The sequence below is a fragment of the Cyrtonyx montezumae genome, unplaced genomic scaffold (genome assembly GCF_038088225.1).
Source record: "Cyrtonyx montezumae isolate F1298 unplaced genomic scaffold, pur_monq_1.0 scaffold_3, whole genome shotgun sequence".
NCBI classification, from domain to species: domain Eukaryota; kingdom Metazoa; phylum Chordata; class Aves; order Galliformes; family Odontophoridae; genus Cyrtonyx; species Cyrtonyx montezumae.
In genome coordinates this window covers 100,443,681-100,466,131 of record NW_027072034.1, presented here as the reverse complement: position 1 = coordinate 100,466,131, position 22,451 = coordinate 100,443,681, and the positions used below count along the sequence as shown (strand labels likewise).

General features: G+C 43.7%; 1 protein-coding gene across 3 annotated transcripts; it reads left to right on the top strand.

Annotated features, from left to right (window-relative positions):
• The first annotated feature begins 3,431 nt into the window (after nt 1-3,431).
• Nucleotides 3,432-21,948, top strand: BPGM (bisphosphoglycerate mutase). Of its 3 annotated transcripts, none has more exons than XM_065742604.1 (5): nt 3,432-3,504; nt 4,219-4,312; nt 8,298-8,519; nt 10,212-10,864; nt 18,841-21,948. In XM_065742604.1, the coding sequence occupies exons 3-5, from the start codon at nt 8,479-8,481 to the stop codon at nt 19,017-19,019; spliced, it is 873 nt and encodes a 290-aa protein (XP_065598676.1). In that variant the 5' UTR covers nt 3,432-3,504; nt 4,219-4,312; nt 8,298-8,478; the 3' UTR covers nt 19,020-21,948. The 3 variants fall into 3 exon arrangements, with proteins under 3 accessions (XP_065598676.1, XP_065598674.1, XP_065598677.1); XM_065742602.1 differs by lacking the exon at nt 3,432-3,504 and adding an exon at nt 3,744-3,798; XM_065742605.1 differs by lacking the exons at nt 3,432-3,504; nt 8,298-8,519 and adding an exon at nt 3,744-3,798.
• The last annotated feature ends 503 nt before the right edge of the window (nt 21,949-22,451 follow it).

The following is a 22,451-nucleotide window of genomic DNA, read 5'->3' as shown; positions in this document are numbered from 1 at the left end:
TCACTGTAACAAGGAAGGGAAATCTCTTCAGCAGCTCTTTGAAGATGAATTCTTTAATTCTTCATCTTAAAGATGAATTCCTCTTTAAAGAAGAATGGTAATAGGAGGACATTAGCACAAGCAAACATGAACATGCCTTTTGTGTGTTTGTTCTTGCTATTCTCTAAAATACTGCTGTTTTTATATTTTTCTGTTTCTTGCTGTTGGTTATATTTGCTCAGATTCGTACGTGCTGTAACTATGCAGTAGTATCAGTATCCTCCAGTTTGTTTTTTAACTAACTTATCGTGCCTTGACTAGACACCAGCCGGCTGCTTTCTTTTTTCAGAGGAGTCGCTTTTGAATTATCTCTTCCCAGACAGTTTCTTACTGACGTCTGATAAACTTTGTTTATCACGGGAAAAAAAAACACACACACACAAAAAAAGCAGATTCATCATGAGATTTCCCTTACTTTTGATATTGTTACAACAAATGAATTCGCAGTTAAGTGAGCTTCATAGAATGTGATTCTTCAGAATGTGTTCCTTGGTTTAAAAGTGGGAAAACCGGTTGTGAGAAGGAATTGTATTTTGGCAGCTGTTGGCACCTTGTACAACTTATTTTAAAGTTCTTTTGGGACTAGAAATGTACCCGTTAAGGTGGGCTGGATGCCTGCATATCTTTGCTTTGGAGTACAAAAGCTAAGTGCTGGGCCATTGTTGAGTCAAGGGGGAGTTGCAGGAATGTCCTCAGCATTGGGTTCCACACACCTTCCTGCAGTGTATAGCGACCTGTTGTGGTGCAGTGTTTAGCTAAAGATGGCTCAGAGCTGTTTCCATTTTTTCCTCTTTATCAGTCTATCATTCATTTAGTACTTAATGATAGAGAAGAACATTTACAGTTACTAAACTGAAGCTATGTTACTGGTGACAAAACCAAGATTAGTTTAAGTGTTTATATACTCCTCTTTTATTTGAAAAGATTTCCCTCCTAAGCAGTGGAGTTAAAGTAAAACAAAACAAATAAGAAAAAAAAAATAGAATACTTTATCTCCCACATCAATTTATGCTTTTGGTTTTGACTAAATGAGGAACAACTCCGAGGGGAGAAGCTATGTATTTCCTCAATACCCAAAGAAACATGAGCCCCGTGGTATTTACAAATGAAAGCACGATGGCACAGGGGACTAGTTAAACAAAAGGCTAAAGAGGCTCTTCACCTAGGAGCTTAAAGACTAATCGGTGTCTGAAGGAACCCTCACTACTCTGTCAGGTTTACCCCCAAGTTTTAGTTAATAACGTGCTTGGTTCAAGATGTGGTTGTATATTGGCAAATGGGTAGGCGTGTGATGAAAAATTACTGATGCATAGATAAGTTTGAACCAAGAAAATGTGGAGAACTACTTGTCTGATGAATGCAAGATGCAGTGAGTGGCTGTAATGAAAAGACAGGTGTAGGACTGGTCTGTTCTTACCTGTAAGTGCTCTCTGAGCTCTGATGGAGCCTTATTGCATTACAAGCAAGAGCTTGGTGTGTAGGAGATGCAAGAAGGAGTTCAGGCCAACAGAACTGTGCTGTTGTCTCAGGGACAAGGCAAACAGCTTCTTGTACATGAATACACATAGATTTGCACAGTACTCTGTTAAACAAGTGGGTCTTCTTGGCTATTCTCCTTCAAGCCTCAGCTTACTCAGTTGTTCTGATTTAAATGACCATTTTAGTCGCTGCCTTCTCAATCATCCTCATTTTTTTCCATCCGAGAAAGAGATCAGGTTTGGATGAAAATGTATTGATATCTTGTGGACATGCAGCCTTTCTGCAGAAGGAGAATAGGCAAGGAGACTGAAGGCATGGATGGCTGTGATATTTAAGGAGAGGCATCCCTCCTGGATAGCACCATCCTGCCAACAGGGAAGTTAACACATGGTGTATCTGTCCTTCCTCCAGCTGATTTCATCAAGAGATGATGCCTGTGCTTGTTTTGCACTGGGGATGGTGGGCAGGGAAGTCGATGTAGCCAGAGTGACTTTAGGAGGTAACAGTTTGGAGTCCTCCAAGGGAAATAAGGGCGTATTTATCTCCTTGTATGGAGTATGTTGTACTCCCAGACCTCTCAGTACAAATCCAGCCTTGAATGGAAAGAACCATCAGATAAGCAGTAGAGAAATGAGTCAGCCCTAGAAATGCAGAACAATACTGTGGATAAATGATGGAGAGAAGACAGCATCTAGAACTTTTGTAGAAGAAAATCAGTAAGTGTTGAAAACAGCTTGAGTGTACTTGTACCCACATACAAAAACAAGGGAGGAGCTTCCTTGGCCACACTTTTGTGGGGCACAGGGAGTGGGCATGTTCCTGGCAGCAAACAAGGGTGGAAGGGAGGGGCACAGCTGAGGAGGGAATACACAAATTCATGCAGTAGGAAAATACCTATGAGGAAGTTTTGGAGAGGTTTCAAATTTATTAAAAAGTAGGAGGATTTGATTACAGAAGCTTCTTTTGAAGATGGAATTATTAAGGGAAACAGCTCGTATATTAACTAGCGCTAAGCAATGAGCTCAGGGTGTTCTGGAAATTACTAAGTGGCAAATACTTGATCTAGCTTTGAACAAAGGAACTATTGTAAGAAAATGTACCAAGGGCATAGAGCATCATCAGCAGAGAACGCTGGCCACACTTCTCATCAGTTATTAATCTGCCTTCCTTCCCTCCATCCTGTTTTCTTCTGTGCTGCCTTGCTTGGCTCCTGGCCGACCTTCGGAGCGATGCAGTTGCACTGCTGCCCAAGCAGAAGCTTACGTGCCGAGGAAGGGAGTTTCCTAGAATGTTTCAGCTATAAACAATCCGGCTAAGAAGCATCTGCTATGGCCTGGAACAGATCCAGAGCAGAGACCCTGAAAAACACTGCCAGCTGGACAGCTAGATAATAGCTGCTGGAGGAGCGGCGCTGTCTGCTAGAGGTCTGAGCAGGACACAGCTTGGACTTGGAGCTTGAAATCAAGTTGTCTGGCTGTTTTTACCGTGCTAATGAAATGAGCTTGCTTGAAGCCTTTTGGAGATGATGGCATTGGCTGGCCAGGGCAGCCTGGCTCATGCTCACGTTGCTGCCTGGTGACCCGTGCTTGTGACTGCACGCCAAGTGTTGAAAGAGCTGCCTTCGGACCAGCCGCTTGTGTTTTCGGTAGCTCAGATTCCCGCCCTTACAGAGCCCAGAACAACACCCCACATCTGCGAGGCACCAAGCAGAGGGACCACCAGTCCTCCGAGCTGCCCCTGCTTCCGGCCGGCGCCAAGCCGCGGAGCCCGCCCGCCCATCCTCCCGCAGCCGCACTTCTATTGGCTTCCGACAGTGCTTATCATCCAGAGCGGCCAATCACATCCTCCGCCGAGGGCTTATTAGGCGACCCGGGGGACATTCGCTTTCCGGCGGCGGGAGGAGGCAGTGGTGGGGAGGAGGGTGGGCTGTCTGCGGATCGCTGCTGTGGCGTTACGGGCGGGCCGCGGCCTGCTGCCGCCCTCCGGGTGAGGCCGCTGGGATCGTGGCCGCTCAACTGATGGAGCCGCGGGGGGAGGCGGGCGGTTGTGAGGTGGGGGCGGCCCGAAGAGAGCCACCCGCGCGGGGTGTAGGGGCCCGGCTGGGGGAGCGCCCCCTCGGCAGTGATGGGGAGCGGGGTCCCCGAGGGGAAGAGGAGCTGTGAAGGAGGCGGCGAGGCGTGGTATGGGGTGGGGGAGGCTGCGCTCTGCTGACTGTCTTTCCTTAGGGGCTCGGAGGCAGCTGCATCACTACGGGGCGGCTTTGTAAAGGGATCGAGGCAGGTGAGCTTGTCGAGGATGCTAGAGTTGGGCTGACTGCTCTCCCGAGATAAGAGGTCATCCTGAGCATCTGGCTCTCATGTGCCGAAATAGGTCTCCTTAGTGCTTCTGTGTTGCATTTGGCACTGATCTGCTGCCTGCATCCTTCACTAGGAGTTTCTTCTAGTAGGTTTCTGTGCAGTAGAACTGCAGTAGTCGCAGCCCATACAAATCTTAGTGAGCAAATGATGTCCTGGGGCGTCAAAGTACAAATAACTTCGCTTTGTTGGCATTGCAGGAGTTGTGCATTTGCATCTTTTTGGGAGAGGGAAACAGCTTTGATGCGTAGAAGGGATGTGTGCTCTAACCAAATTATGGTTAGTGTAACAGTTTGTACTTGTGGTCTTTCTGTGTGAGCATTTGGTGTTTGTTCCCTTCCTGCAGGTGACTAGCCAAGAGCGCCTGTGCTCTGTGTGAAAAGAGCAGCTTTCAAGTCTCTGCTGGGATTTGTGTAGGCTGTTCCTTTGCCGTAGGAAAGGTGAGTAGGATTATTTCCATGTGTTACTGCTCTGAGGCTTTTCAATTAAATGCTTCTGTAAGTAGCCTCATGTTTAAACAGCCTTGTGACTGCCAGTTCTCTCTAAACTTGTTTCAGAGTGGTGATTTTTTGTGCAACTGAACTGGAGTTTATTGTCCCCAGATGATCTTAGGTTTTAGGCTAAAGTACCCAAATAGGAGAATGAGTGATCGAGTTCATCTCTGTTGTTGGATCTTTTTTTTTTGCCTTGAATCTTAAGATGGCCTTGTGAATAGCTTAATTTGTTCCTGTGGACAATTGTTAGTCTGAACAATGATATATTTATAGAGATTGAACTTTGTGGCTGTATTTAATGTAGTAGCTCATAGTGGACACTGTAATTTAATATTTATTTTTTATTTAATAATCAGTGAGGCATTGAAAAAAGTACTTTGACTCTGGATAGAAGTGCCAACTGATGCTCCTCTTTGTAAAGCTGGTATCTTGCAGTGTAGTTCAGTAGTCTATCTGATGTGATGGATAGGAATGTAACAACTAAATCCTAACAGTTGATTTCTTTGCAGAACCTGCAGCTGATCTTTGTGAATAGTAAGTGTTATGTACGAAGGGTTTCAGTTGAGATGCTGCTGCTTGTGTGAGGTTATGGAAGACTGTCCCTAGTATTTGCCAGTTGTTTGTATGCTGATGTTCTATGAAACTCTGTCGGTCTTCAGAGGCTTTGTAAAGCTAAGCTGTAGCAGTGGTCAGAAGTTGCTGCTGGGGATGCTGTTGTATAGTGTCCTTGTGAGAGGCTCCTGTTCTGGAGCTGGTTGATTTGCTAAGCAATGGACTGCGGTGTGCAGGGTGGATTCCTGAGCTGTGGAAGCCCCAGGGTGGCACTGAGGCCTATCAGAAGCTGCCAGCTCTTGGAAGAAGCTGATGAGACTTGGGTAGCCAACATCAGTCCTAGAAAAGGCAGCTCTAGGAAGTGTTACTGATGGTGAACTGGGCCAAGAGAGGTGTGGCAGTCCCTGCTTGTTTACTGGAGGTTGCATGGTCATAGCTGCCTGGATGGGATATTGGGCTCATTTTAAAGGTTGCAACTCCAGCTGGGTTGTTTCCTCCACCTACCGAACATGCCTACAAAAGGTGTGCCCAGGTGAAGGATCTCATGTAGCAGTTAGCTGAGCTGCAGGAGTTGGTAAGAAGGCTGTGTGCTGACAGGGAAGATGAGGAGAGGAGCAGGTGGTTCCATGTGTGATCTGCCATGAACTTGCAGCCAGAAACTTCCTCTCAAGACCACACAGAAGAGAGTGAAACTGAAAACACAAACACAAGTATTACAGCAAGGACCAGCTGGAGGAAGGGGCTTTCCCCATTGTGTGAGGGAATCCTGAACTGCTGGACAGTGCGAGAAGGACCTGTTGTGTCAGGGGAGTAGCAGGTGCTGACGAAGTCAGCTTGATGTGATCCCCATGTAGTGAGTTTTCCAAACAAGAAACAGAAGTGTGAGATAGCAGTAGGGGGCTTTATCCGCTGTGAAAAAGAGGTGTCTATTTGCTAACCTGGTTTGCTAGGTTTGTTTTATTTTACACCCTGAGGCTCTGATAAACCTGGTCTGCTTGGATCTGACGAGGTATGTCTGTCAGAGGAGAGGAAGAGCAACTTTGGTTACAGCTTTATCAAGCTGATGGAGAGAGCTTTAAACTCAAGCTGCTGAGGTAGAGGAACTTGAGTCCACTGGGCTGATCGGTTTGATGGCAGTGCCAGCAGCAGATGCCCAGGGCTGGGAGAGTGGTCTGAGGTCTTCAGGAAAACACCTGAAGAGCAACACAAATGAATTCCAGCTACTTCATCCAACAAAATAGTTCCATTGGGAGCCCAGCTGAATGTCTCTGCATAAATCATGTGACCTGGGGGGAAAAAAAACAACACAAGAGATTGGAAATCTTAGTGAAATCTTAGGGAAGTTGCCTGTTGTTTGGGAACAAGGAAGGACTTGCAGATGATGTGACAGTTAGAGGCTGCCTTGGGTGCAGTGATCATAAAATGATCCTTGGTGAAGAAAAGTGGCTAGCAGAACTTCTGCACTGAATTTCCAGAGGGTAAATCTCTGCCTGTTTGGAGGCCTGGTTGACAGAAGTCCCTTGGAAGTGGTTCTGAAAGGTGAAGGAGTGCAGAGAAGCTGGACCTTTTTCAAGAAAAAAATTGTAGAGGTGGAGAAGCAGGCCATCCCAAATGCCCTGAAAATCAAGCTGGTGGGAGGGAAATCTGGCCTAGCTGAGTAGAACTTCTTTGAGAATTTAAGATGGAAAGTTTTATGAACTGTGGAAGAAGGAACAGGGAAACATAGGACTATAGAGCTGTTGTCAAGCTGTGTAGAGATGAAATTGTAAGGGCCAAAGGCCAGCTGGAATTCAGTTTGACTAGTGCAGTTAAAGAGGATTAAGTGATTCTGTAAGTATATCATCAGCAAAAGGAAGATTAAAGAGAATCTTGATTACTTATTGGATGTGAGAGGAAATGTAGCAATGAAATAAAAGGTTGGGATACTTAATGCCTTTGTTGTTGCAATATTTTTAAGTAAGGTCAGTTGTTCTCAGGGTATCCAGCCCCCTGAGTTGGAAGACAGACAGGGAGTGAAATGAAGTCCTTGTAATCTGATGGGGGTGACCTGCTATGACTTTTGAATGTTCTTTGGAGTTGTTGAATGTTTCTGGGGCTGGATGGGATTTCAACTGAAGGAACTGGTGGAGGTGCTTACCCAAAGTACCTGCAGTAATTTACCATACGTCTTGGCTAGCTGGTGAGGTCCCAGACAACTGGATGTTAGCAAATGTGACTATAATCAGCAGGAAGTGTGGGGAGGAGGATCCAGAGAATTGTAGACCTGTCAGTCTGGCCTCAGTACCAAGGAAGGTTATGGAACAGGTCATCGTGAATGCCAGCACATGGTATGTGTGTGACAACTTAGTGATCAGAAGCATTCAACATGGATTTAGGAAGAGCAGGTCCTGCCCGATTAACCTGGCCTTCCATGACAAGGTGACCTGCTTAGTAGATGAGGTAAAGGCTGTGGGTGTTTACCTGGATTGTAGTATAGTGTTGGACACCATTTGCCACAGTATTCTGAAGAAAAACAGGCTGCTCAGGACAGGTGTACAGGTTGTTGAGTGAGGATCTGACTGAATGGCCAGGCCCAAAGAGTGAGAGGAGTTAAATCCAGATCAGTCTTGGGGCTGGTTTTGTTTAACACTCTTATCACTGATCTGAATGGGAGGTATTGCAGTCAATATGAGGTTAGGCAGGACTGATGATCTGACTTGCAGATGGATCTATTTAGGCTGGATAGAAGGACTGCGTGCAAGCATGTGAAATAGAACAAAAGTTAAGTGCTGGGTCCTGCCTGGGTCATAACTCCCTGCAGTGGTATACACTAGGGGAAGGTAGGTGGAAAATTGTCCCCAGCAAATGACCTGTGGATGCTGGTTGACAGCCAATGGAACATGAGCCAGTGGTGTGTCTGAGAAGGCTGATTATATCCTGGCTTGCATCAGAAATAGTGTGGCCAGCAGGACAGGGCCTGTGATTATTTTTTCACTTCTGTATTTGGCACTTGTGTGACCACACCTTGAAGCATTCAGTTCTGTGCTCCTCACCATGAAGGAGCATGTGAAAGGATCAGAAAACAGGATTTAATAAGGAGTGGTGAAGGAATTTAGGGGTTATTCATTTTGGAGAAGGCTGAGAACTCATTCCTCTCTGCTCCTGGGAGAGAGGAGGGGGGATTAGAGAAGGTGAGGTGTGTTAGTGAGATCCTTTCCCAGGCTATGGACATATCTGGGATTGCCCTGATCCAGGTGTATCACCTTGCACTTGGCTTTGAACCTCATTGGGTTTACATGAGTCCACTTCTCAATGGCATCTGTTTTGTTGCATCAGCTGCACCACTCAGCTTAATGGCATCTGCCAACTTGCTGAGGGTGCACTTGATCTCGCTGTCTAGGTCTTTGATAAAGACGGTAGAGAGCACCGGTCTCATGACTGTTCCCTGGGGGACACCACGCATCACCTGCCTCCACCTGGACTTAGAGATGCTGACCACAATCTTCTGGCTGTGACCATCCGACCAATTCCTTACTCACTGAATAGTCCACACTTCATCTCTCTCCAATTTAGAGATAAGGATGTGGTGTGGAACCATATCAAAGGCTTTGCAGAAATCCAGGTAGATAACATCAGTTGCTCTGACTTTGTCCACCGCTGCCGCCTCTCCATTGTAGGCTACCAGCTTGGTAGAGGAATGGTCTGCCCTTGGTGAAGCTGTGCTTGCTGTCTCAGATCACCTCATCTTGCATGTGCTTTAACATAGCTTCCAGAAGGATCTGTTCCATGATCTTCCCTCGGCACACAGGTGGAATATATACTCCTGAAATGTCTATACTTTTACATAAATGTCTGTTTTGTAAAAATGCTGATGTTGTGGTGGGTGCTTCCCAAAACCCCCGAGTGTGTGGGTCTAACCCATATTGCAGATCTCATCTTTAGGGGACCAAATTTGAGACACTTGGAGTGAGATTGAAGCATCTCCAACTGATTTCAGATCATGGAAGCTCTCCTAAACACTTAATTTCTGGAAATATTGAGTCCTTTGTTCAGAAGTCAGTCCTGGTTTTGGGAATAGACTCTTAAAGGTTGGAAAAGACCTCTAGGATCATCATCTAGTCCAACAGTCTAATCTAGTACCCAGTGCAGTCTTCCAGTGAGGGCGATGCTGTCTTTTTCTCCTCTTTCTGCATCCTTTCCTGTATATTCTGATGTATCTTGGGTCAGAGTGATTAGATGGTGCTTTGAGAACTGTAGAGCTGTTAGGTGGACCTGTCAGATGTCACACAGTTGACTAGAATGTTTGGCTGCACCAGAATAGTTTGAGTGTTTAGTTCAGTGCACGCTGGGGACAAGCCAGAGCTCATTTTCCTTCAACAGGAGAAGATGACACTGTCTAAACTTAATGTGTAGCTGTATTTAATGAGTTCAGAAAATATTCCATTTATAGCTATAGCAAAAGTAAAAACAATCCTAGAGTGTAAGAACAAAAAGGGAAAATGACTTCAAAGTCAGGCAGGGGAATGAAATAATGTATATGATCAGTTCTTAATTCTGTGAAATGAGACTCAGTAGCTGTGCAGTGCATCTCAGAATTGATTTTGTCACATAAGTGTGGAGGAATGGTGGTGGAGGAGGAGACAGTGGCTGCCTGAAGAGGAATGGAACAGATTGGCATAAGGAGTAAGGGGAGAGTGTGAGGAAACAAGTTACAAAGAGCATCGTTATGGACAAGTTTTGTTTGAGAAAGCTAATAAAGTTCTGTTAATTGCAAATCCTGGCTCTGTGGTGGGCCTTTCTGATTGCTCTGGCACAGACTCAGACCATCAGAGGTGGTGTGGGCCTGGGCATCTCATAAAAGCCTGGGGGCTCCATCTCTTACCTTAATGCTGGAATGAGTTACCTCTAAGAGTGAGGTCTGCTTCATTGATTGGGAGCCACTGGTGTTAAGTGAGATTCCTCTTAAGTGTTTAAAGGAAATCTGTGGGCAGGAATAGCTTGCCTGAATTAGGGTTGGGCTGGATGATCTCCAGAGGTCCCTTCCAACCACTAGGATTCTGTAATTCAGTGCAGTCTACTGCTAATTAATTGGTTAGGTGGGCTCATCCAAACAAACCAGGTGGAGAATGGTGTTTCCCATATGTTTGAGGGTAGAGAGGAAGTCTAGTCCAGGAGACCTCACAGGTGAAAACATACTCAGCAGACTCATGCTTCCTCAGCTGTTTTGATCCTTATCGTTGTCTGCTCTTTGCTGTTGTAATGCATTACAAGTAGTAATGTATGTGGGTTGTTTGTGTGTCTCCTTTATGCCCAGATGCCTCATTGTTAGATGCCAGACCAGTCATCTGTGCCAAGCTGCAACGAAAATGACTAAGTACAAGCTTGTTCTCCTGAGGCACGGGGAGGGAGCCTGGAACAAGGAGAATCGCTTCTGCAGCTGGGTGGACCAGAAGCTGAGCAGTGATGGAATAAAGGAAGCTCAGAACTGTGGCAGGCAACTTAAAGCTCTGGGCTTTGAGTTTGACCTTGTCTTCACCTCTGTGCTCAGGCGCTCCATCCAGACTGCATGGCTGATCCTGGAAGAAATGAACCAGGAATGGGTCCCCATTCAAAGTTCTTGGAGACTGAATGAACGCCACTATGGTGCGTTGATTGGTCTCAACAGAGCAGAAATGGCTCTGAATCATGGAGAAGAGCAAGTGAAAATATGGAGGAGAAGCTATGATGTTACCCCACCTCCCATAACTGAATCACATCCCTACTATGAAGAGATATACAATGACCGTCGATACAAATGCAGTGATGTCTCTCAGGATAACCTTCCAAAGGCAGAAAGTCTAAAAGATGTGCTTGATAGACTCCTTCCCTATTGGAATGAAAAGATAGTGCCAGAACTCAAAAGTGGTAAAATGATCCTTATATCTGCTCATGGCAACAGCAGCAGGGCACTGCTCAAGCATTTGGAAGGTAAGGCTCTTCTTTTCTTCTTACTCACTTGTGTGAAGTTTTGCATCTTGCTCTGTAGCATGTGTTGCTCATCTGGACAATGTAATGTTAAGTGTCTGTGGACTAAAAAGAGAGAAATATTGGCCTACTGGAGCAGAAATCAAACTATGGGGTAAGAGGGATGAAGAACAATTGAAATGCTTTCACTGTTTTTTTGCATTTACTCAGCTGCTTTGTCAAGAAGAGTTGAAGTCTCAATCTGTTCATTAAACAAGCATTGCTGCAGTGCTGTGGAAGAATAAACTGTCTTGGGTTGTGAGAGACATTTGTGGAATTTAATGACTACATGGGTACAAGAGCAACCTGATAGAGATACAGTTGCAAGACTGGGTTGTGCCCATTCAGTTCTCCCTAGCTATAATCCTTTGTGTACCTCTATAGCTGTGACTCTTTGCATTCAGGCATGCTGGAACAGTCAGTGCAGCTGATGCTTTAGTAGGATTCAAAAGCCCAGCGAATGAGCACACCTAAGTGGTTTCTGGAACCTCAGAGGCAGTGACTGGGGTGCAAATTGCTTGGAGGGTTGGTTCAGCCAGTTCTGATGATTGTCAGTGTGACTGTAAATAAAAAACAACCTGAACAAAGCAGAATTCTGTACTACACTATTCCTTGTTTTTCCCATGGAATAATTGTGTGAAGAATCATTGGCAGGGGATCTAGGAATGTCTGTCAGCTACCACATGGAAGCAATTGCAAGAGGTGCATCAGCTCTTCTGTGTGCTAAGCAGTGGGGTCTGGATTGCTGCAGAGCTGTCCTGAAGGGTGGCATAATCAAACCTTTGAGATCTGATAGTACAACCTGTGTTTTTTTCCCCTGCACTCCAACATAAGTCTATCTGGATAGAAGTGCCTTCTCTGTAGTGGCGACTTTCTCCCTTTCTCTCCTGAAAGACTGTAAGCTGCTCTGGAATTGGACCTGATCTAAGAGTGCTTGGAGCTTGCTAATCTGCTATTATGGTAGCACTCACTGTGAGGTTGGCTTTATTTTGTGTGAACTTCCTATGGTGCTCTTAAAACATGCTACACTTGGGGTAGCATCTAGGCTCCTGTATCTCAGCAGAAGCTATGGTATTTCCAGCAGTGAGAAAATTACCAGAGGCTTCCAATACTTAGCACCATTCCTAAAGAGTGATTGGTTGTGTTACTACTAAGTTAATAATTGAAGCTGTAGCTCAGTTTTCAGATGACACTGAATACTAACGTTTTCACTCAACCTGATCTGATGAGGCAGCTTCAGTCTTTTTGGAATTAAACTTAATGACTTCTCTCAAAAATGTCTCAGGTAGTCCTTGGAAGTTCCTGTTTCAGAGACTCTTCTTTTGAAACAGGCCTGCAGTTCTCTGAATCTGAATGTTCTCCTTGTTGTTAATTGGTAAAAAGAGCTTGAATTATGGCGGTTTTCCACTTGCACACAAAGAAAAACGAGAGCAGCAGAATGTCAGGCTAACAAGGGTTTGATTGTAGGTTTGGATTTGGTTTTTCTCAGTGTTCGGAGTAGACCTCAAAAGGATAAATGTAGGATTTGTCTGGAGGATGTCACAGTTATTGTGAGATGATTTAGAAGTGAAACTGAAGTAGCCTTGCTGAAAACAGCATTTAACCCAAACTGGATGGTACTGTTCTGTGTGCTCAGATGCGAAACAGCAGTTGCTGAGAGCTTGCTCTTTGTCCCCTCTGAGCTGAGTAGACTTTTCAGAGCACTTTGTTTTAACTCTAGGTGATCTATGCAATGCTAGAGATCACTGGCACAAAATTACAAGCTGACAAAGTGGGAGATGGCTTTCACTTCATGCTGTCAGGGATGGAAAAGTTCTCTGACTCATGTTCTTCCTGTAATGCAGTTGTGTATTTGCTTGTGGAAGTGTTGTTAGATCTCACTGTTTTCATTCTAACACTACTGGCGTTGACTGACCTGTAACTCATGTCTTTCAGTGCATTTTTCTTTCATGACATACCGTATCTTTGTGGTGAAAGAGCACTGGCAAAAGAAGTTAATGAGTGCGATGTTAGGTTAACTTCACTCTGAATGCCTAGACTTGGTTGTGAAAATACTAGTTGCTAGAATCTACTCAGTGTAAGAGTCTTGGATGCAGAGTCTGTGTACAGCTGATTCTTTCCAATTATTTTGATACTTCGGAGACCCTCTTAGCTGACTCTGATTGTGAAGACAGCAGTAGTGTAATAGCTGTGTCCACTTTGCCTTGTTGGAGACCACGTATAATAGGTGCTTGGCGAAATGGCTGTGCTGTCTTTTGGCTCAGTTTTTCTTCCCTCCTGACTGTTCGTCTCTGGGGTTGGTATTAAGTACCTAAGGATGAGGTCTTATAGAAGGCCTCATTGTAGCATTCCCTGCCTGCTGAAATGGTGCCATCTCTCGGGTGTCATGTGGTGGTCACTGAGCCTTATACAATTATTCAAGGAAAAAAGTTGTTTATCTGAAGAAAGATATGGGTGTCCCACACCTTGAGCTTAGCTGCTTGGGGTCACAGATGGGACAGTTCTGTGACTGGTGCTTGTAGGCAGGATGGTGAATGGGAGGATGAGCAGGGAGAGCTGTGCCCTCAAGGGCTTTCCTTTTTTACCCTACTGTAGATCCATTAGTTTAAGTGCACTGCTGGAGCTGTGGATTCTGATTCCTGAGGCAGGCTTGAGTCCTATTGAGGACTACCTCATAAGATTATTTTGCTGATATTTGCAGACTGACATTCTGAAGGAAATGCTGCTTAAGTAATTGTGATGCCCAAGGGCAGTTAAGAGAAATCACCTTGATGACCTTTCAGCTCTGCTGAAAGGTGTACTTATTGTCCCCTAACTCATCTCATTCTCATCAACAGATGAGTTATATAAAACAAAACATATAGAACAGAATAAAGCTTTTTCTTTTGCCTTTGTTTGAGCAGACTTCACTTCTACACTGGGAAAAGTGTAGGTGACAGCTAAGGCTGATAGTAGCAGATCTGATGTCTCTTTCAGCCTATTAAATCTTAAGGAGTTTGTGGCATGCTGTGATTTCTTGGCTGCATCAGAGTACTTTAGATTCATGGTTTGTCTTCCTATGTGATCTCATTTGGGAGTGACCTCTGTAATGACCACTGTAAAATTCAGGCCACGATCTAGATCAGTTTATGTAATGGCACAGGAAGAAAGCTTGGCAGGCATAAAGGTGAAACAGATGTGGATAATATGCTGTAGCTGTGAGAGTAGCCTTCCTGTCTTCCTTCTTTCCTTCAAATCTGCACAGTGACATTAAATGATGTAGAATTCAAGAGCTAAATTATAACACTTGACCTACTCCTGTGCTACTGAAGCCTGTCCTCTGCTAGCTTGAAAGCAGCTGGTATCCCTTGAAGGAGGGCAGAATCTGGTCCTGGATATTTAACAGACTGTAGCATCAGTATTTTCATTAAGTTCGTGAGAGGGATACAAGGAACTGATTTGGATCCTAACTGCAGAGCAGCAGTTCTAGAGTGAGCCTTTTGTGGCTGAATTTTGTGTGTTCTGCCAGATGAATCATGTGGATTCAAGTGTAGCTGACATGCGGGAGAGGTGGGTTGTAGCTATTCCCAATAGCTATTCATGGGGTGGCTGAAGTTGGCATGGCCCTCTGGGTCCATCTGGTCCAAGCCCTGCTCAGACAGGGACACCCAGAGCCCAGGTCCAGGTGGCCTTTGAAAATCTCTAAGGAGGGGACTATACAACATCTCCAGGTGAACTGTGCCAGTGCTCCACACAGCATGGTATTCAGGGGGATCCTACTCTGTGCTCCAGTTTGTACCCACTGCATCTTGTCCTGGGACTGAATATCACTGAAAGGAGCCTGACTCTTGTCTTTGGCACCTTCCCTTCAGGTGATTATGATCACTAAGATCCTCTGAGCCTTCTGTTCTCCAGACTATGTAGTCCCAGCTCTTTCCTCCTTTCATTAGAGGAGAGATAAAATGCTTCAGGCCTTTAACCATCTTTGCAGTCCTTTGCTGGATTCTTTCCAATATGTCCTTGTGTCTTGTACCAGGTAACCTAGCAACAGATGAAAGATTCTAGGTGAAGCCTCACCAGCTGAGTAGAGGGGAAGGGTCATCTGCCTTGACCTGCTGGCAATGCTTTGCTTAGTGGAGTCCAGGATACCCTTAGCCTTCTTATCAGCAAGGGCACATTGCTGGCTTATGTTCAGCTCGGTGTCCACTGGGACCACAGTTCCTTTCTGTACAGGTGCTTCCTTGCTTAGTGCCTCCCATCATGTCCTGGTCCTGTTCCTCCCCAAGTGCAGGATTTTGCAGTTTGTGTTGAACATGAGGTTCCTGTTAACCTGTTTCTCCAGCATGTTTGATGTCCCTCTGGATGTCTTCTAGGGCTTCTGTTATGTCAGCCACCCCTCCCAGTTTCCTCATGCTCAAGGCTAGTGAGGTTACGCTCTGCCCCATCATCTAGATCACTAATGTTAGACAGGCCTGGACCCAGCTCTTGGGATATACTGCTTGTTGCTGGCCTTCAGTTTGTCCTTAGTCCATTGATTGCCACCATCAAAGCTCAGCCATACAGCCAATTTTCAGTCAAGAAATTCATTGAGCTATTCAAGATGTGGTTGTTACTGTGTTCCTCAGACCATAAGAATAGAAGGAAAAACTTAAGAACAGGTGAGAGGGGGAGAGAAGCACAACCAACTCTTGGAAGCATTGGCCTTACGTGCTCATAATTAAGCCTAATAGGGTTTGCCTGTTTAGGGCTTCCCAGAGTGTAAGTATTTCAAAACACTTAATGGGCTACCAGATGGAAGTGAATTTTTCAAGCTTGTAGAGTGTTGTGGAGAAATGTACTTTGTAGTAGATCTGTTAAGTTCATCCTGAAGGATTGTCTACCAGTGAATGTCTCCCCATTGTATATTTCACACCTTAAAAGAAAAAAGCCTGTGTTTGATCATCCACTTCAATTTAAATGAAGTATGAGTGAGCTGGAAAAGAATTCTGAATGTGACTTTGAAGAAGTGACTTTAAAAGCACTTTCTCTAAGTTCTCTGAGGTCCTCCTAATGGTTGTGTACCTAATTGCTTCCTTCTCCACAGCTGCTATTAAGGAACAGTGTTAGGATGAGGAGCTCAAGGGATAACATGGGAAGTATCTGCTTGAAGAATGTGGTTGACTGGAGTCCTGAAGGAGGCACCCTGAATGGTTTGGTTGTGTGTGTGTTCTCATAATTTTGAGTAGGCAGGACCTCAGTTTTAAACCTTCTTGGGCAAAGACTGCAACAACCTAGTAACCCTTCTTCCCACATGAGATGTAATGTGGTTGTGACACAGTCCAGGTCAGGTGAAGTGCAAGAAAAGGTCACTGTGCTATAGTTACAGCGCATGAAGTAACTGGATAGCAGTTAAGCTTGCTCTTGGAATGGCCACAGTGGTAAGAAGTGATCTCTTTACTGTCTTCCTAGCCTGTTAGGGAATATTCTCTGGGCATTTTTCCTGCAACTGAAGAGTTTGTGTGGCAGTGCTGATCAACATATGCTTTTCTGAAGAAGAGCACTATACAGATACAGTAATAATGCTGAAATAAAGTAGCAGGGCCATATTGATTCTTTAGGGTTTTCATCTGTCTCCAGCCTACAGTTCTTACCTTCTGGCTGTGAGGCAGAACTTCCTTGTGACAAAAAATCCTCAGGAGAAAGCTAAGTCCTTGCTGCAACTTGTTTATCCTGGGCTATGCTGCTTCTGTTGTGTACATGAACACTAGTTGACATTGGTGTGGTCACTGCCTTCTGTAAAAAGGATAAAACATCTCTGAAACCATGTAGCGACAACTCCTTCTTTAATCCAACTATAGAGCAAGCCTTTAAATATCCTGCCTGCTGACCACATTCTGTGGTTTGCCTAAGTTCTCCTGTGTGACTTCATCTGTTTTGTTTAAATCTGTATGGTTTAGTCTGGGAGGCTGAATTTGAGAGGTAAGCAGAACACTTCCTGGGGCCAGATTCCCTGTGGGTACGTGGTGACATTTGTATGCTAAAATCTGTGTTTAAGAATCCTGGAAATAAGAACTTGGACATCTTGGCTGCTTGCTCTGCAAACTGAAGTTCTTGAGAAAAATGCTTGTGCCATGGTGAATGGACTCTTTTCCCCATTGACTTCTGTATAGCTCTAAAACTTGAGAGGCTCCTTAAGTGCTTTTATGTAGATCCATGATTCTACTCATAGATTAATTATTTACCCTTTTGGATAGAGATAGATTAGACTGATAGAGTATGTGTCTTTTTTTTGTACAGATAGCTCAATAATAAATGTCTTGCAAGGGTTTATCTGTTTTTCTTACTCTATTCTTGCTGCTTTCTGAAACAAAGTGCTGATTTATAGCTGAACTGAGTACTCAGTCCAAGCAAAACAGTAATAGATCACTACAAAAGATCTGTGCTTGTGTAGTCTCATAGCAACAGCATAAAATTGTTACCTCATGATTACTTTTGTTTTTTGTCCCGATGTCATACCACTGTGGCTGAGTGTCTAAGCTTTGTTTTAATATGTATGTGTTGGCTCTGCTTTTTCTCCTTGATGTGAAAATCACTGGTAAGTTTACACTCATGTTTGGAGTGCCACCTGTTTTGTCAGCTGGCTTGAAAAAATTTTCTTTCTGTTTTTCAGTCTAGTTCACATGGTGTTGATGTTTTGGAGCTTGATAGTGCACTTTTTCTAAGTGTGAGCTACTTGAAGCTGCTCTACTTCACAGCAGCAGACTTTCACTCTTTAATTGTTGCTTCTTAACTACATGTATTTAGACTTTTTTGCAGAAACTTTACTTAAATTTTGTCCTTGAAGATCAGTTGGGTATATTTAGAAATTTGTGGGCATCATGTAAACATAGCCAGCAATTAAGCTGAGCTTAGGGCCCCAGAGTACTTTAAGCAGGTAGAATTTTCTCCATAGGTACGCCTTAGAAAATGCTGAAAAACAGTCCAAGTTGTATAAGCTAACTTTTTTTTACTTCCCATTTTCCTCAATTGAATGCAGGAATTAGTGTCCTGTATGTAATTCTGGGGCTAGTACTGAAGGTGGGATGCCATAAAAGTTTTAGAAATAGACTGTGGGAAACACTGTTCTTTACCTGCTTACAGCTATCTTAAAGATCAATAGTTACCAGATGTTGTGCTAAAAAAGCTCTAGCGAAAAAATAACTGTAGTATCCTGTAACTTTGAAGAGAAAATTTGTATTGGTTGCTTATCTGAATGTTGGGATAACACATGTTGACTCTACTTCTCTTGTATGTTGTGTGTATGATTTGGGAAGATGTAGAAAACCTATGTCTAAATTGTCCTATGTTTATAAAGAAGTATGCTCTCCAGGGCATTTTTTCCCTCTTCAGTTCACATGTTTACCAAGAATGAAGAAATTGTCTTCAGGTAGTTGGAAGTTCCCTCCTGTATGGGAACTTGAATCACGGCCTGAACCACTGATTGATCAGCTGAGGTGAGCACTGAGTCAGCTGCAGGAGCACAGGTGAAGGCACTGCACTGTGTGACTGGGAGGGGTGCAGTCTGGCTCCACCTCTCCCAGACCCATTTAAGGGCTGCCCACCACTGGGGAAGGATCTCTTGTTGGAGATCGCTCCTTTGGAGTTTTTCCACTGCAAGCCTAGAATATGAGTGAGTATTTCATCTATTTTTGATTATTCTCTTCCACCATGGTGATCTTTCTTGCTGTACATCTTGACTACCATACTATTTGAACAATTTATTCTGTTAACTGTACACCTCCTATAGCTGTTCTTAGAACACTAATCAAGTTGATGTCTAGCTGAGAATAGGAATTGACCGTTGAATAGCTGCTATTGCTGATGGAGACTGGAAGTGTGTTCTTAACTGCTTTAAGATTGGATAATCTCAGAAATAAGGCTGAGGAAATAAGCAATTAGGAAGTTGTTCATTAGGTGTAACTCTGAGTTTTTGTCTTTGGCAGGCATCTCCGACAAGGACATCATCAATGTTACTCTCCCCACTGGTGTGCCCGTACTTCTTGAACTTGATGAGAATCTGCGTCCTCTAGGCCCTCACCAGTTTCTGGGTGATCAGGAAGCCATCCAAGCTGCCATCAAGAAAGTGGAAGATCAAGGGAAAGTCAAATCTGCTGAGAAGTAAAATCCCACTGACTAACAAAGTTACTTTCCAAAGTGTGTGGTAGTTAAGTGATTTTATTTATGACTGCTAGGTTGCACTGTGTGAAAATCTCAATTTCAAGCACTAAGTAATTAGAAGGGAAAGTTGTTGAGTCTATTTGGCAGATGAACCTTCTGCCTTTCGAAAACTGGAATTCAAATCTCAGTGTGAGATCATGGATACTGAAAAAGGAAATAGAATCATCATTCAGGTAATGGGAACTTGCAGAGCTGTCTCACTCTGATCTAGGTTTGAGGCTGGCCCAGGGTGGTTATTGCCATCTCCCAGCTACTAGACCTGATCTGTTAGTGGGAAAAGCACTGTACAGCACCATCTTACTGGAATATTAAGTCCAGGTTGTTACAGGTACCAATACTGTTTTTCACTTACAGAATGACATTTTCCTATCAGTTGCCGTGCCAACTTTTTTCTGGATAATTTCCTTCAGTCTTTCCAAACACTTTCTACTGTACGCTCTTTTGTCTCTTATTAAAGGTTCCCTAAGGCCAGTTCATGGTCCAGAGGTGAATTACAGAGATGCTTGGACTTGTTAGAGCTGCTGCAATCTCTTACTACATTATCATTCAATTTTTAGGGAATCTAGAAGGTATTCATCTTCACCATCTTTGCAAAACATTGCACAACTGTTTGGTTGGTTTGCAATAGTGGCATTTAACTCTGACTTTAGCTGCAAACTAGGCATGTGTTTTCCTGCTCAATATTTCAATTATAACTTAGCCCTGGTGAGCAAGCTAAACATTTCTGGAACATATGTAACTAGAGGTTTGAGAAACTTGCTAGAGGTGTTCCTTTTGACCTCAGTGAAACTGGAAGTATGGAGCACCTCTCTCAGCTTTTGAGTTGCAAAGAACAGATGAACTTGTTCTACAGTGATACTGCTGTGACACTGTTGGTAGATCTCTCTGTCAGACAGAAATACTGCATAGGGCATGTAGGGTGTATTAGGAAATGCAGCTCATGCAGCCATCAAGTTTAGCAGTGAGGGATATTCTGCAGTGTCTGGAAGTGTTCTTCTATAAAGCCGTCCTCACAGTTGTAGCTTGATTTCTGTTGAGTGTGATCTTAGTGCTTTGGTACTAAGCTTGAACTGTGGATATACTGTAGTGTTCTGGCATTAAGGTAGTCCCAAATTCACTTGCAAGTTTGAAGCCATTGTTAGTTAAATTTAAATCTGACACAGTGAGTCAACATTTGACCTCAATTACCAGCATCAATGGCACTTGTGTATGCAGTATTTGAGTGGAATGTGTTTTCATCGTGACCCAGCTGCAAATTTCAAGAAGCTAGTAAGTTTCCTTGATATGATAGTATAAACTTTCTAAAAACCTTAGAGTAACTCCTTTTTGCAGTGAGCAGCTTGGTAGCTAACATGAGTGTGAAGGTAGCTTTTCCTTTGAGGAGAGCGGTGTGACAATTCATGCTTCTGACACAAACTGGAGGGAGCCTTTCCAGGTCAGATACCAGCTCATGTTAACGTGACAGGAACTCCTTGAGACTTCTTTATTTTAGATGGTACTTTCTCTTATGTGAACAATGCTTGGGCTTTTCTTGGGTTTTGTTTTAGTAGCCCTTGCAATAGGAACAGAGTTACTTGTTTGTTTCCCTTAAGCATAGTGCTGGTAGTAAACATAAAGCTGGTAGGTTTCTTCTTCCTTTGTACAAGCCAGGATATTCATCTTTTTTCTCTGAAACCCTCGCAGCTTTCCTATTATTATATTTGTGACACTGCTTGACTTTATGGGTTTTTAGCTTTCTGTGAGTAGTGACTCAGTTTTAGTTGATACTTGGAGTTAAGGAGTTGCATTGCTGATGACAAAACGTACTTGCCAGTGCAATGAAGGAGGACTGCTGGCACTGAAGTGATTAGAATTCTCATTAAGCATTCAGTTATGTTCATTACCAAGTAAGGATTTACTTCAGATTCATTAACAAGACAAGCCTGGCCACATGTCATCAGTGGGAGCAGTATGTGTTGGGATGTGGGCTTAGAGGGTGTGATCACGTGCCCATATTCTCTTGGTGTTTGTGTAATTGTAATGTTGGGCTTCTTAAGGACTTGAGATGTGGGCAGAGTCCATATAGAAACAAATCCAGTTGAACTGGGAGATGCTCTCACAGAAGATCACTGCTGCCTGATCCTTTCTGGGGTTGCAGTAGGGAATGGGAAGGTGAATAAGTGTGAAGAGTATTCCTATTTCTTTCAACAGCTGAAGTAATGCAATTGATTGAAAATAGCTTTCTGAGCTCAGAAAAAAGCAGTGCAATGCTTTCAGGTGGCAGTGTTTCTACAGTGCTTTTTGAGACAGAAGTGGTGCTATGGTGCCCTGAGAGATTGGACTTTATTTGCAGTGACTGTGACTCCAAAGATGACAGGATTTTGTATGCGCATCCGGCAGCAATCCCACCTCACAGAAGTATTGGATGGAACAAGCTGGAAGTTTCATTCTTCTTGAACTCTTTCCTCTTGAAGATGAATTTTAACATCTTGCACTACTTGTTTCTAAATAGCCTTGTAATTATGTGTTTTATGAATCAAATTTATATTGGAAAATAAACCAGCTTTCAGCAGTCGCATGAGGAAGAACACCTGGACTTCAGACATAGCTGTGTTAGAAGAGAAGAGAATCTTACAGCTGGTGGCTTTATAAATCAGTGGTTGGAAAACATATTTCTCCATATTTGAATATGCATCAGTGCAGCAGAGTCTTGTAGGGGTAACAGGTGTCTCTACCATTGATGTCATGGGGTTGGTTGATTTGGATTTTCTTACACGTTTTAACTAGTGGTTCAGTAGCGAGTAGCTCTAGAATTCTCTTAAAAACCTTTTGTAAATATGGTGGAGCTGACAGGTTCTTTATAACTCAATAAATGCACCTGAAATAGAATTTAACGTGGTCTCAGTCTTTCTTCTTTCTACTGCCTTCCACTTTGCTTCCTTTCTAGGGCTGATAGGTAAATAAAGCTGTGACCTTCAGTGTTCTGGAGCTCGTATCAAGCAGTCCTTGATCACATATCATGCAGTCAGTTGGTTAAAAATAGAGCAAATACTGCCTCATCTTTACATGCAGAGAAATTGGGCTCAAAAAGAACACATACCTGTTTGAAATAAAGGCATTTACTTAGGGACAGCAAATGAAATGCACTCAGTTTCAGAACATGAGCTAAACAAATGTTCACTGTTGTACTTTTTTTTTTGTAGTAAGTGCTGTTTGTGTTTAAAATTGTGGCTTCTGAACATGAGGCCAACTCCTTACCTCTCAAGGGCTCTGGTGTCAGGCCTGCTGGGGGTTGCTTCTTGCTGTTGATCTTCATATGGGAGGTTTCGGATAATGTGATGAGAAGCAGTGAAGGTGGAATGTTCAGATAGAAGTGGAGAAGATGCAACTGCATAGC

Coding starts and splice junctions, on each gene's coding strand:
- BPGM (XM_065742604.1), top strand. CDS start 8,479: ATGTGGTGTGGAACCATATCAAAGGCTTTGCAGAAATCCAG. Junction 8,520..10,211: donor AAGGCTTTGCAGAAATCCAG/GTAGATAACATC, acceptor CTTTATGCCCAG/ATGCCTCATTGTTAGATGCC. Junction 10,865..18,840: donor ACTGCTCAAGCATTTGGAAG/GTAAGGCTCTTC, acceptor TGTCTTTGGCAG/GCATCTCCGACAAGGACATC.